The following is a 16,164-nucleotide window of genomic DNA, read 5'->3' as shown; positions in this document are numbered from 1 at the left end:
TTTCTGTGGATGTATGTACTGGATATGCTCTGCTGTAGTCTTTAAATCTTGTTACAACTAAAAGTATAAACCTCTGCCCCACAAAAGAGCACAGTGCTCATTTTCATCCCGCTTCAGATAGGGAGGCAGAGAACAGGCTTCTTATTTTATATTAGTTTAGGGTATACAGCATTCAACTTTTCATTATACTCAGACTTGAGGATATATATTGTGGGTTCTTTCCCCATGCTAGTGTTTTACAGTATAGATGCCCCATCTGCCTCTTTCTATTTCACATACTTTCATTTGTTGTTTGCGCGATTCTAAAAAACACTCTCGGGCTGTTCACAGTACTTGTTTATTCTCCAAAAATCTTGAGAGCAATTTATAATACCAAAAAAATGTGCACTTTATAAATAACATCTAAAAAAAAAAATCACTTAGTGGCCAACACAAATTAAGCTCATCAGCCACCCACATGCTTGTACAAGCCTTAATTTGCTTCATACCCTGTGTATCATAAATTAAGTGATATTTCAGTTAATTTCTTTCCAGTGCTTTGTTCTCCAATACTACATAGTTTTTATTGCCCTCTGTAGGTCATACTCATGTCTCAGTGGGTGATACTGTCTCTTACTCAGATACTTTCTGCCGCCTCTTGAAAGATGGTCATGTTCTGTTGCCTCTTGAATTCTTATTCATGAGACAGTATAATCGAAACCTTGAGAAGCAAGCGGTGCGTAGATACTGGAGAACTGTTTGCTGCATTTTTCTCTGAATTTAAGTTCTTAGTTTGGAAAGAACCAGTGCTGTTGGACTTGCAAATCTCTGCTGTAAGGAGACCTACAGCTGCATTTTTTCAGTTGCCATCTCTTCAGGGCTGACTTTTATGCATTAGTACATTATAATTATAAGATATTGAACATTCAGATTGGCAAGTTATCATTTGCCAAGGTAAGATGCTTTTTCTCGCCAGCTGTCTGCTTTCACTGCAGGGCAGAGCGTGAAGGAACAAGAATGGCTCTTCCTGGCAGCTGGAGGTTGCCTGTCACTGCTCCTGATGCTGCTTCTGTCCCACAACCTGACTTGATGGCAGAACACCTGGAATGCTGGCTTTGGCTAGAGGGCACTGAGAGTGGCTTTTAATTAGTTTAGGGTTTGCTGAAGTGTTTGAGGTTTTGAATAGTGACAGTGAGGTCCTGCACATCCAGTCCATTGTGGGTTTGTTTTTTTTTTTTTTGAGGGTGTCATATGATGCATAATGAAGAACAAAGGGAAGCTTCGTAGCATTCACAATAAGTTTGCATTGTAAATTTGTATCTGGTGGCTAGGTAGGAAAAAAATTAACAGTAGTTAATGTTAACTTTAGGACAACTATTCTGGACTTAGGCATTTGATGTAGCAGCTTTCAGCCTGATGCATTTCAAACAGTTGAAGAGGATAGCACCACAATATAGAGCATGTAATTTATTTACTAGGGTTTTTTGCTGTCCCACTGCCAGACTGCTGTTTAGCTTTGCAAACAGGGCTTTGTACACAAATCCTTCAAGAGAATGTTTTCTTTAGTTGTCTTAAAAATTATTAGAAGTTTAAGTTTTTATTTCCTGTTTACTTACCTTGCTTGTTTAAAGTTGATATGGAGGACACTCAATAGTTGGAGAGGAACTAGTTAACAGTTAAGATTAGGACTCAGTCATCTTGTAGGCTGTTTCTCTGTCCCTGCTATGCTCATTCAGAAGCCAGCTCTGAAAGAAAAGTTGTATTTTGAGTTCAGATTATTTTTAAAAAGGATTGGATGTTTTCTGTAAGATTTGCATTAAAAACTGGTTTTTGTTTTAAATCTGGTCCTCCCTGATGTGGTAGGAAGATCATACATAGAGGGATCTAATTATCAAAGAGAAATAACTGATTTTTTTTTATTTAGGTTATTGGTGTAAGTTAACAGGGCACTTGCACCCTTACTTACAGATCAAGACACAGTGTTAGGTTTCTAAGCAAGCCACAACCAACATCGCCCAATTCTTTCAGGCAAAAGTGGTCCTTTTTCAGAGCACTACCTAAGTGAAGGCTGCTGTAACAGCTGGTTCTAAAAACATGTTATAAAACTGTTACTTGCTCAGTACATTTCTTGTATTTTCTAAAAACAGCTCCTTATTTATTACCCAATTATATTCAAAAGTTGAACTGAATGAGTTTCTTTACTCATGGTTAAATTAACTCATTGCTAAGCCTGTTAACTGTGCTTTTCCTTTTCTTGATCTGATGTAATTGCTGTTAGAAGGTCATGCAAAAAGAAATTTAAAATGCAAAAGTTAAAAGTACTTAAACTTGGTTGTCCCCATTCCATCTACAATGCAATCAGAATAGAAAATCTGTAAACACAAGCTGTTAACATCTTAGTGCAATCACAACAGTTCTTTAGAATTTTTTCTTTCTTTTTTTTAATGGTTACTGACTTTTAAGCCCTTCAACTGTCAAAACTCTGTTGGTTCATAAGTATGTATATTTCAAAAGCACCAACAAACCAAATATTCCATGAGCGACATGCTAGTGGGTAGCGGTTAGTGGGTAGAAAGTGTTTGACATATAAACCAATTTTGCTGTATACCGTTCCTCCGAGGAAGTCATTATTCAGAATATCTGTGACAGTAACTTTAACTTCTAAAGCACTGAGAATACAGGCAGTTGGATAGACCAGGCACAGTTCTTTTTATCAGTTACAGTTTTACTCAGGTTGGGTATACAGGAAGGTTTTGTGTTTGCTTGATCTGTGTTTTTTTGCCTCAGGAGTGGAGAGGGTGGGTTTTTTTCCCCTTTAAGTCAGAAAATTTGCATTTTGGTGTCAAGGTCTTAAACTGTTTTACAAGAGCAAGCATTTAGAAATGCGTAGTGTGAAGTACACTTGTTTCAGTCTGGATTTTAGCTGTATAATGTGTTTTCCGATCCGAGATTTTTTTCAAAGAACTGGAGGAGGATGTAAGTGCCCAAATCCTGTTGGAATTCAGTATTCCATTCTTTTTCCTGTAGACCCATGTACATACTACAGAGCACTGCAACAAAATACAAGGATCACAAGGGACTGTATTCAGATGTGTGAGCTGCCAATACAAAGACTGTCAGAGGATAGTATCCTTTCTGCCAGGTCATGGCAGATACATTGTACGATAGTCCACGTGTGCTATACTGTTCCTCATATTCCTTTCAGCCTATTCTGATGATTTACAGCTATGCTACCTGCTTATGATTTCTTTGAGTTACCTATTCGTAAGTAATTCCTTGTTTGAAAGGCGGGTTGGGAGAAAGTGCAGGGAAGCAAAAGGGAATGCAGGCTGTAAATCAGAATAATGCATTGGTGGTAGATATTGGATAGGATGCAGTGAGATGATGTTTCTTCTAGCTCTGAGGGAAATGAAGAATTGCATCCATTTTACTGTGACTCTCTCCTGTACTGCAAGGTTCAAAATCATTGCTGCATTTTGGGGGCAAAATCTAGGGTACCATTAGGTAAGCTGGAATAGATCACACCAAAATAATTTATGGTGCAGAGTTACATGTAGTCTTGGAATACTTCATATGGATGGCACAGTAACCTGAATATCTTTTTATTTAAAGTGGTGTTTCTTTTAGAATGTCACATATCTGGCTAATATTAAGTAAAGAGATATCTTCCAGAAGAGTAAGTGAAAAAAGCATTCTGATGATATTTTTGTTGGTTTTATTTTATAGCAGGCCACGAATGTCAAAGGAAGAAAGGGTTGGAAGATCCCACCCAGAAGGCTCTTCAGGAAGCCAGGCAGCAAAAAATCCTTGATGCTGAAAGCTCTTCATATGATCCAGTCAAAGATGCAGCGAAGAAGACAGGCAAGAGATAGCCAAAGGTATGCAGCATTCTTTGCAGTTGCTCGGTAACTAATCCAAAGTGCACTTTAAACTTTTACTAAGCTGTGGTGAAAAACATTTGTCCAATATGACTGAAGGAAGTCTGTCACATAGTGACAAAAGCTTAGTAAAAGTAAATAGGACAAGTAGGCAACAGGTTTTTTATTTTTAATGAGTTTCTATTGCAACTAATTTTTCAGGGAATAATAGGAACTTTGATTAGTTGAAGCTAGCAAGTTACTTTTTGAGAGTCTGATGTAATCACCCTGCAGAGGAAGAGCACTGGCTATAAATGCTTGTTGCTCTGTTATGTTTCTTTTGTATCTGGAGAAATCCTGATCTATTCTGTAGTGCTTGCAAACTTTTCAAGCATTTCAACCTGTCTGTTTCAGCTGGGTCTAAAAGGTACAACATCTGGGAGACCAAGGGCAATAAATTGGTGATTTCTTAATGGTCAATGAAAGTTTCTAAACTTGAGTATACCAAAGGTGTCTTGTTTCAGTTTGGAAGTTGTGCAAAATCAAAATTAATTCCTGATTGAATTGTTTTATTGTTGAAAGGGATTTGTTTTCTTAACTTACTTTATTCTACTTGGTTTATTTATTGAGGTCGCATTTTGGGACTATAAGCAGTGCTTTTTATTTTTCCAAATCAAGGTAAACATTCTAATATCTAAAATTTCTTAATCTCTTAAAACTGTTACACTCGCCTATTTTTATTTGAGAACCAGAGTTTAAATGGTGTTTTTTGAGAAGAACAAAAAGCTTTAGTTTGCGTTGATATAGTCAGAATCAGCTTCAGTCTTTCCTTTCCCTGTCTCCACAAGAATATGTTCATGGTGATTTATTTTTTTGTATGTTTCTATCTATTTTTGCAAGGGCATTTCTTCTGTGTGACACTGGCAGCGCATCTCTCCTCTGACAAACATACCATTTTATTTCTGTTTTCATCTCTTTTCTTTGTCCTGAACCTCCAAATAAAATAAATCTGTATTCTGTTGCTTTCTGGAACACTTCTCACCACATATTGGAAATAATTCTCTGTACCTGTATCTAATCCCCACCTATTAGTATCCAAGTATTACTGAGGCACCTGCCAGTCAGTCCATCTCTACTTTCCCCGTTCTTCATTCAGTGGTTAGAAACTTCCATCTTAGACTCTTACAGGTATCTCTTGTTTTCATTTTGACTTGTGAACAGATGAGTATTTCTTGGCTTATGAAATCTTATTTTTTTTAATTCCTGTTTCTACTGAAGTCATGAGGATTTTTATAGTAAACTTCAGTGGAGTTATGTTTCACCCCCACATATATAAACTCTACACAGGTAGTATGCCTGTCTGGCTCTTTCTTGTTCTTTGAAATTCATGAGCGCTGTTAGTTGACTGGTTCTGGCAAGCATCTGTGTTTCTGCAGATCTTATGTTTCCCAAATGAGTCCTACCAGAGGCCCTGATGTCTTTATTTAATCAATGCATTAGAAAACTGGAGTAGCTCCAGAAATAAGACATCAGAAAATATGGGCATGTTTGAATGTACTAGATTTTACCATGGCTAACAATAATCTAAAACTTTAGATGTGAGACTAACATCTTTTCCAACAATGGAACAATACTTTTTTCACTTCAATTTTCCTGGATCTATTATTTCTAAATATTTCCGTTCCCCTAATGAAGGAGACTACCTTAGATACCGCATGTGAATTGCCTTTTTTTAGGCTGTTAGAAATAAACGGCAGAGGGAACGATGAGTCTGTAGAGGGTGAAGGGGTGAGTTAAAATTGTGTTTAAAACAAAGATAATCACAGAACTTTGTCCTGTAGCACACATTTATTGAACTACGGTTCTAATCTAAGTTATTTTTTTAAAATAGTGCATTCTTACTTAACAGTTTAGTTGTCTGAGTATTTGTTCCAGTCAAAAGGATTAGGTAGAAATGAGTGCCTTGCGTTCCTTAGATCATTTTATGTGATATTTGGGATCAAACTTGTTGGTGCCTCATCTCCTTTGACCTATATCAAAAGATTTTTTAAATTCTGCCGTGTCTTATGTGACTTATATTCTTTCTTACAGTGATTCAACATGGCAATGTCTTTATTGAAGAGTGTACCGTAAATAAGTCTTGTTCTCATTTACAGTAATGAAAATAACACTTTAAACGGTGTTTTGGGGGGCTAAAATTGACCTACACGTATTCAGATTAAGACTACACTTAAGTTCTTTTTTTTATACCACAAAGGAAGTAAGAGTCAGAGCATAAATTGATCAGTTCCATGGAGTTCAGGTGAGGAATATATAGAAGAAATAAATGCAACTAAAAAACATGTATTCAAACAGTGCATTTATGACAAAACAGAGAAAAAGAAAACAAAGTATGGGAAATCTAAGTAAAATTCACTGTCAAATATTGTTTAGCTCTTCAGTAAATGTAAGTGAACATTTAAAGCTTACAGAAGTTCACAGTGAACAGTTTATCCAATTTTAAAGTTTAGGCATTTGGATTATATCATGTTCAGTAGAAAGTAAATATATTGTCATGAAATTGTATCCTTGAGACAATTATAAATGTTTGTATTAACTGTACAGTCACATAGGAGTGAACTATGGTGATGAAAATGATTTAAAATCTTCTCTGTGTCTTGTAGCTAAATAGTGATCTAACAAATGCCTGTGCTTACTTTTAAGTAGATGCAAATATGACTCATAGCTGAGCTAGAACATTTACTTCAAGGGCAGACATATATTGTGTTATTGCAATACCCTGTAAAAGCTGACACGTAATTTAATTCTTAAGGTCTCTTTGATATGAAGTTTATCACTGAAACAGTGAAAAAGCAACTGGAATTTTTCTGAGAGAATGTATTCTCCTGATTTTAAAATCTTTATTACAAGACAATTAAATTATACAGTAACAGGCAATTATGCTAAACTGTTTATATTTCTAGCCCTCAATAAGCCAGTATCAATAGCATAAATATTCTTAGATTAAGAATGTGCATAGGGTACTGCTTTAAACATTTAAATTAATTAAAATGCACTCACAGGTCATGAAAATTGTGGAGAACCTTTGATAATATGACTTTCATTATCCTGTTGAAATACACTTTTCCTATTTTTATATTTTTATTCTTTCGGGTTCCTCACAGAGTACATTCTGTGTTTGATTGCTTTTATGAGTTATTAGCAGGGTGATTGCAGCTTCTCTGATAAATTCTATTTCCATATATAATGTATTACAACGCAATTTCATTTTCTGAAGTTTTATTTGGTGTAAAACTTTATCAAAATGTGCATTGGACATTTTTGGAGTTGACGCATTATCTGTTTCTGTGGAACAGATTTTGAAATTATGGTCAATGGTATATTAAAAAAATACAAAAGTAAAATCCAATGATCATACAAACATAATAGCTTTTGTAATTAATAAGGCTTTGGGTCGAAATATCACATGTATACATGTATAAAACCCAAGTTTCTCCCGAGTTCTATGGAAGAATGTGTACAAAATTTAGAAGAACTACTGGTTCTGTGCTCTCAAACAGAGGGGAAGCTAAAACCAAATGATTACTTGATCAGATTATTGAGCTTGAATATAAATGAACACAGGCATATTGGGACAGAATTGGAAAGGTGAGGTCCCAAACTAGTTAGGAAGGGTTGTAAATGAAAGAGGCAATCATTCTGTGTTTGTAGTAAAGTTACTAACAAAGCACTGATTTGATATTCAGTAGAGAAGATGATGGACAGATAATACTGGGAATACTTATTTCTACAGTCCGTCAGTGCTATAGTAAAACTCCAGACAGATGGCTAAGAGAATTTATACCAGTTACAAAGATATGACGGCAGTCTAGAGAAGGGAAAAGAAAACACTATGTCTGTATTTCAAATGAGATAAAAAGTAAAAGCTAAGAAATTATAGGCTAGACAGTATAACTTAAATTCCCAAAGAAATTTGTAATGAGTAAATGAAATTTTACTGAACGTCTAGAAGAAACCAGGAAAAGAAGTAACAGTAAAAATGGATTTGCAAGGAAAAGATGTTTTAATCCAGTCTAAATTGTTTCTATAACAGGATAAGAGGTCTCATGGATAGAAGAGGAGTAGTAAATGTTGTAACTTTATCTTAAGAATAAGATATGAGCTCTTACCTTTTTAATAAGGCTTTGGCTACTGTCTCACAGATCACTCCTATTAGCAGCTGTGGAAATCTGGCCTGATGGAAACTTTCCTAAATTAATGGAAAACAGATTGGAAATTTGCAGATCTACTGACTAGGCTTTTGCCGGGACATGTCATTAATGATATGGAAAATGGAACAGAAAATATGCTGACTAAACTTGCAGACCAAGTGAACCGGGGTTTGGTGGGGGTGGAACTGCAAGCACAATTGAGGACAGGAGTACAGTTCAAAACTTGACCTATTGGAGAATTGATCTAAATAAATAACATGCAATGTAAGAAAAGGTACAAAACTCTACCTTTTGAAAAATATCAACTGTACAAATAAGAACAAGAAGATAAGAAACCATCGCTCAAATAGCTTTTATTTAGAATAGGCTCTAGGGTTTGTTGTATAAAACAGGCTTAGCATGAGTCAACAATGACATGATATTGCAGAACAGCTGAACACCATACTGCAGTGTTAACCAGGAGTATTGTATGGAGGATGTGGAATATTCTTGCTTTGTTCCGTTGGCATGTAGCTTTGGCTGCAGTATTGTGTTCAGTTTGATCACAGCTCTTCAGGAGACAAGTGGAGCATCTACAATAGAGCAATAAGAATGATTAGAAGGCTATGAAACATAACTGCCAAAGAAAAGGTGAAAAGTGAAATTGCATGGTCTATGGAAAAGAACACTAAGAGGAGACACTAAAATCTAAAGAATTCTGTTTAAAAAAACCTCAAAACAATATAACAACCTGTTAGAACAAGAAGTAATAAAGTAGAAATCCAATAAGAAAGATTCAGATTACATATTAAAGAAAATTTATGGTAGTAAATATAGTGAAGCACTGGAATAAATTGCCTAGAGAGTTTGTGTTACTGGAATAGGATAGACAGATTTTTCTGAGGAAAAACATAGGTGCAGCATCCCCTTTCCCAAGGGGACGTACTGATTGACCAGCAGAGGATTTGTTTAGCTGTCTAGCTGTCACTATTAGTTTGATTTTTTTCCCCAAAAAAATTGTACTTAATGGAAGAAGCTTTCTGCCTTGCCTTAAAATAGGAGGCCGCTTTTAACTCTGTGTTGAAGAACAGCGATATCAAAATAAGTTTTTATAATTCCCATTACAACTTGATGGCTGAGGAAAAGGAAAAGACTCACATTAGTGCCCGTAGAAGGAAAGCATTCAGCAAATGCATATTTGTGAACTGGTGAGCATGACTGTAGCTCTAGAACAAGTACAGCATGCACAGCTTCTTGTCTAGTGGGACTGTCATCAGATACACAGTGGGAGCTGGTGTTATTGTGGTGATAGTGGGTATTAAGCAGCAAAGAATACGTATGTTTGGAAATGTGATGCCTCTTTACTTCTACTTATAGAGTTAATGTTCTGTGAGTCAAATGTTAAGAATATGATCCAAGATTAACTGGATGTAAGCTAAAAAGTGTTCTTTAGTTGATTTTGATGGAATTTAATTTAAAAGAATTACATATTTTATTAGGCAATACTTTATTTTTTAAAAACTACTATAGACTTGAAAAATAGTAAAAAGAAAAAACTTATTTTTATACAAAATCCATGCTTTTGTTTTAATCTGTGTATGACATTCTGTATGTAATAGATGATGTGATGATGGCTTTAGTTTTAGGCTTTGCCTAAACGTGTGTTTTTAAATATGACAGACCTACATGGAGAAAGTAAGAAAATGTTTAAGAATGTTAGCTACGAATAAAGCTGTATATAAAAAAATATTCATACATCTGTAAGAAAAATTTATAAAAGACAAAATAAATATAATTTTCCATCCATCATTGCAGCTTTGTTAAATCAAGACACCCAAAGCCATGCGTTTCTAGAAATAGATTGTTTGATATTTGAAGCCTTTGGTCCTTAATAAAATTACCTTGCAGAGCATCCAAAGGGTTTCTTTGTGCTAAAGAACTTTGCCTATTTTGAGTCATTAAATGCTGCTAAGAATAATAAAATAACAGGCCCCCGAGACTGAAAACAAATACGGAAGAAAGTTGGCAAGTAAGATGCATTTGATCCTAATTCTAATTGTAGATATGCTTTGCATATTCATATATTTCTTTCTGTAGTTGAGTGTAAAAAGTGACAGATTTTAGAATAATAGCCCATCTTCTGTGAGACTGTGAATCTCACTCGTGCTATAATCAGTTGCAAAAACTGATGATAATAAAACTGCTATTTTTTTATATGCAAATGCTTTGATTTCCTGGAAAACGGGCCTACTATCTTAAATTAATTTAAGAAGAAACCTTTGAATATTGCTGAGAAAGTGAAGAAAATTCTTCTTATATAAAGAGTTTACATAAATATAAAATATAAAGACTTCACAATGTTTATTTTTCTTTATTTTTATTGATAGCTGTTGCCATTGCTATCTTCCTCAGGACAGACACCCTGTCAAATGGGGAGAGTTGGGAATTGTGTTGTGCATAAGGGTTTCCTTTATCCCACAGGAGTTCCTGCAATGCTTTCCCTCATTCACCTTGGGCTTTATGATAGGATTTGACTTTGCATGATTTAAGAGGGAACTTGACAACAGAACAAGAGCCTCCATACAAAGCACACACAGCAGGTGGCAGAATGATGCTTGTACAGCTATCAGTAATGTCAGCGTTGTTTGGCGTTTGAGACCATAATTGAGTAATTTCATTAACTCTGGAATAATGCTTTGTTTTCCTTAATTAAAGTGTCAAAACCTTAAAATTTCTGTTGGAAATAGTTTGGGAATTTTGGAGGGGTCAAGGAGGAGAATGGTTCAGTTGTGCTTGTTCCTTCACGAACAAATGGATACAGTGCTTACAGTGCATTTTTTTGAAACACGCTCATGTGCAATACCACCAAATGGGATTCTGCCAGTACAACTTCTCTCTGTAACTGTGCAATTGTAGTGCTCTTTTCAATGTTTAGCTTTTGCCAAGGTGACTGTTCTTTTAAAAGACAGAGAAATCACTAAGTATCATTAGAATGCACTGCACAAGACATACAGCAGTGTACCCTTGCTTAGGTACCTTGGTTACGATGTTATTGATGCAAAGTTCATTACGCTTGAAAAATGATGATTTGTTTTTAAGAAGGGATTTTTTTGTGTGTGTGAGAGGAAAAAACTAAATTCCACGGAAGTCTCTTTCCAATTATAATTCTTCTGTTATTTAAGGTCCATTTCATAATAAAAATATTATAATGCATGAGGTGCGAAGAATTTTATGTAATAATTTTGGAACCCTATATACATAGTTTTAGTTTCCAATACAAGAAAGCAATGATCCTGTTTGGTATTTTTGCATATTGATAAAATAAATATGAAATGTTAATCAGTTAATTGTAATGTATATACAATTGCAAATCCAAATGTTCAGAATGGTAAATGTATTTGAACTGTGGGAAAAATCATCACTATACTTTTAAAGAAATATTCTTTCAGAAGAAACATTTGCAATAAAAAACTCAGCAGTTAACTTACATTGGTGTTCAGGTATGTGGTTAAAAGGAAGGGCAGTATGTGAACTACTGCATGATATACTTACACAAAAAAAAGTATATTGAATGAGGCCAAAGTTAACAATACTAACTGTGTTTTGTTTTTCCATTTTAATGTAGTTCAGCTTAAATTACTCATGCATAAAACTGTATCCCTTTGAAATTACTGAAATATGTTTTAAATATGAAATAAGCACTCAGACCCTTAAAATCGGGAAGGAAGGGCTCAGGTGCTCACTAACTGTGGTATTTATATTTTAAATTAACTATTCTATGTTATGGATTTTGGTGTTTCAGTATTTTTTCCAATATTTGAACAAAGCCTTTGCATATGTAAACATCACTTTCAGGAAAATGAAATTCAACATTAGCATTTAGTTTTCATGGTAACGAATCTCTCTAACATACCATAAGTGCGCTGGCAGGAACATGCACTGCTCATCATGTTCAGGGTTGTTTGTCTTGTGCATTCAAACAGTACTTCTGGGAGTAGAAAGTAAAGTCTTAATTGTTTTTGTTTGAATACAATGAAATGAAATAAAATGCTGAGGTTGTATTCCCAACAGTTTATGAATTAATAATCAGACTATTTCCTCCAGAAAACTTAATTATTTTTCATTGGAGTGTCACATACTATGGAGATAATGTTAATGGGTCACAGGACTTTTCATAATTGGATTTCCAGTTCAAATCTAGGCCTGACAGGTTTGATCATGATTAAAACTAGTTGTATAATCATGGATTTGTTGATCTTAATCTTCTCTTACATGCACTAACCAAAGTGAAAGCTCTGTCAGCAGGGAGACTGAGGTCTGACAGAGTACTGAAAATGTATAATTTCCTCAGTCTTCAGGAGAAACATGAGAAGCTATTGTTGGCCTTTGTGTTGTCTGTGATCCTTTGAGGTTGCTGCCCTCCACCCCCATTCATACTTTCTTTGTCCTTAACACCAGCTCTTTTTATACAGATCACTGAACAATTGTCAAATGGTAACACCTTCACTCCTGTCAAGTAAGGGTTTTGCTTTCCTGAGGAAAGGTTCCTTGGTGAAGGTTTTCTGCTGGAAGCTAACCTGTAATGAAGTATATGCAGGTGGGTTTTTTATGCCAGTGGAACAGAAATAATTTCAGTGATGTTTAGACAATAAAGGTGGATCAAATCTGCTACTGCTAAATGCAACCACTTGTGTAAAGCACAACTGTTAAACAGCGTACACTCTACAACAGGAAACAATTTTGTGGACACATGAAGAATGTTTTCATATTATATTGCAAAAGTATGTTTTTTATATTAGTGCAGTCTAATGTCTTACTGCGGCATTTGGTCATGATCTCTGAGCTTTGTCTTTGGGGGAAAAAGCACAATGTATGGTTTTTTTGTGCTCAAGTGGTTTCATATCTCATCTAAAATAATGCGCTTTTCCCCGTTTCCTTTCAGTCCTCCCTTCTTCTCCCTAACAGCTACCCTTCTCTTTCCTACTTCTACTCCTTTGTAAAGACTCTAAATTCTTTCAACTAAGGTGCTGAATTAGAAAGTTATTTACACAAGTTTGAAAGTCTAATATAGAATTCTGTTACTCAAAACACAGGCCAAAACATGCTGAAGTGATTGCAATATTACCATATTACTCAGTGGATGGTTTCAGTTTACATGTCTCCTGCATATTTTGTAACACTTTTTCTGTATTTATGTTTACAAGTTTTTATCTTGTGTATATACAGTTGAGATAATATGCTGTATATTGTAAATCATCCAAAGCAAGTTAGCCAATCAGACGTTTAATTTACTACACATCTGAAGCTGCTTTTATTTTTGCTGGAATGCTTCACTCATGGTAGAAAGCAATCCTACCCAATGTTTCTGGAGCACCTGTAAAGAAATTGTTCTCTTGAAGCAATACAGCAAAAACTAGGATTGTTTGCTGTGACTTAAATCTGTCAAGAGCAATTTCCACAAATTTTTATAGGTTAAAGTAAAAGAATAAACAAGAAAATCATCACTATGCATAGTGTTTTTAAAAATTTAGTCACGTGTACCAGTGGTATTTGTTAATGTGAGAATTCTTTGCGTACACTGTATTTCCACACTTCTGATATATAGAAAAATAGTAATGAAGATAGATATCTCCTATTTAATTTCTTTACTTTTAAAGGTTATCCTTTGGAAAAAAAGATTCCTCATTTTGAGTGTATTGTACTTGGTATTTTTGATATATAGTCAGTTGTTAAATGATCGGTTTTGTCCAAACATAGTAGTAATTTGAAAGGGATGTTCTCTTGACTTCCAGGATATGAGGCTTTGACAGATTTTTCTTCTGCTGCTCCTGTTCTCTGTTGTTGACTAAACTTCCCCTGTTCTGATCTTCTGTCTCCAGCTTCTTTTCTGTTTTGCAAACTAACAGTTTATGGCCAATTTTTGCCTGCCACCAAAGCTTTGAACAACCAGTGTATGTAGACTTACTTGGACCTCAAAAATCTACACAGGCTAAAATAGTTTTGGAAGTAACAATGCAAGCACTATTGTTTATTTATAGAGTTTTGTTTTATTTTAATGGAAGACAGCCTTTTATGCACTAATTAAGTATTTTAGAAACTGTGTAAACATAAAAAGAATGAAAGGCTGACAATATTTGGAGCACATTTAAGGTTAATTGGATACGTCCTGTGTTTGTATGTCCGTAACTCCTGTGTTCCTTCTAAAACCACAAACTAATATACTCGCATATATTCTTAACCTTGGTGCTAAGTTAACTGGGTTTTGGTCTGAGAATCATAGCAAGGAGCTCTTTACAATTTGTGTGTAGCTTATGTCCATTTTCATCAGGATATACACACGCAGTAAGCTTCTAGCCACCATCTGGTAATCTCTATGAGTAGACAGCACTCAGTGGCAGTAAAACAGGCTGTGTGCCAAAGCTGTGGTTGGGAGCTTAGTCAGAACATGCCAACACCTGTGCAGGAGACTATTCTTATTTAGCTGTATCAGCTACTCAGCAATGCTTTAGATTGTCTTAAATTTTATACCTTTTGAAACAATCCTTTTCTGTTTCTTTGGAATAAAATGTTTGTTTTCTTAAATAATTTATGAATGTCAGGAAAGCTTTTAAATTTGAGATTTGGAGCTAATAAATATTGTTCCTAATATTACAAATCCTGATTTTATTACTTTTAAAAATCTTTTTACTAATTGAATTCATTCATCATGAATTTCGTGTCAGAAGTAAGTTAATGTAATAAAAATAATGAGAGGAAACAAGGAAAGGGTAGCCTCTTTGTTTCTCTTCCCAGGCAAATGTATTTGAATATCATTTTAGTATGTCGTTGGATTGTTCTAGTCAATATATTAATGAGACAGCTGAGATTTGATTTTATTAGTGCTATCTTTTTGGTGAGTCTGCATCAACTCTAATTTGGCTATTATTTTTAGCTACACAAGGATGTGCCTGTGTCTTATGAATGAGAGATTGATCTACTTGTATATTGTCTTACTATACTTTAGCTGCACACCCAATACATGTAAGCCATTTACCAATGGGTTTTAAGGTTTTCAGTTTTTCTTCTCAAAATAGTTTTTTTTCTTCTCAAAATGGTGTCTGTACATTTAGCAGCAATTAGTATCCAAAGCTCTGCAAAGGTGTTTAGGTTCCCTGTCATAGAAGTTAGTAGGAGTGAATGCCTAAATGCCTTTGAGAATTTAAGGCTTATATGCTGAGATTGGGTTGATATTATTGCCTAATTTTCTAAACGTGCTAAAGAGTTAAATATCCAGCTTCTGTTTAAAGTCAGCTATCATTATATAACGTTGTACTGCGAAGGTTAATTTTCTGGTACTCTAGGATCTTAATAATCAGCTAAACAGATCTCATGGCTTATTGCCACTGACAAGATTCCCATTTTCTGCCCCTATTTTCTTTTCTCCCTTCTCCTTTCATTCTTCACAGTGAATAATCTGTTTTTCTGGTGGTGGTTTTCTGCCGGTTTAGTTAGGTGAACAGGATCACCATGGGATCAAAGTAATGCCCTTCAGTGCAAGGGAAGGTGAAGCTGCATTAGCATGTGTGAGGGCACAGGATCATCTCTGTGGCTGCTAGCTGTTAAATTAGTATGTTACATGAAATCTCATTTTCATTTCCTATTCACTGTATAATAGGTGACAGTTCCTGGGGGGAATTTCAAGTTTGTGATGATACTTACAGAATCCTAACAGCCTTTCTACATCTGAAACAGGATTCTGCTGAAGTCGTTGAGGAATGTGTAAGCTAATGGAACCAATAGTGAGATTTTGTCTAGTTGTAAAGGGGACTTTCATACCTGTATGTTTCTTCTACTGTTTTCTTCTGAATATTACATGTTTAAGAGTTCTGTCTGGTCCTATTCAAATAATACAGTAAGGCATGCCTTGTTTGGGGCTTTTTGGTTTGAGAAAGCTGAAATTCTACTGTTATGATAACGGCTTACTGCTGTATGAATTATTGCGTTTTACCTTTCTGTTGAAGTGTGCATACAAGCTACAAATATGGAGACCTTAGTGCAAAAACCATATTGGTTATACATTGAGACCTTCTGTTCAGTGTCTTGTCTGCTGCTCTCAGCTGTTACTTTGAAGGCTGCTTTTTGTGGTTGTGTCTTCCACC

General features: G+C 35.1%; 1 protein-coding gene across 1 annotated transcript in view; it reads left to right on the top strand.

The window, feature by feature from the left end:
• Positions 1-16,164, top strand: part of SPAG16 (sperm associated antigen 16) — a 418,055-nt gene that overhangs the window by 24,586 nt on the left and 377,305 nt on the right. The window contains 1 exon segment of the mRNA XM_009329669.1: positions 3,706-3,857. Within this exon segment, the coding sequence (XP_009327944.1) occupies positions 3,706-3,857 (152 nt within the window).

The sequence above is a fragment of the Pygoscelis adeliae genome, unplaced genomic scaffold, assembly GCF_000699105.1.
Source record: "Pygoscelis adeliae isolate BGI_AS28 unplaced genomic scaffold, ASM69910v1 Scaffold7, whole genome shotgun sequence".
In the NCBI taxonomy this organism is placed as follows: domain Eukaryota; kingdom Metazoa; phylum Chordata; class Aves; order Sphenisciformes; family Spheniscidae; genus Pygoscelis; species Pygoscelis adeliae.
This window is presented reverse-complemented; position numbering and strand designations above follow the sequence as displayed.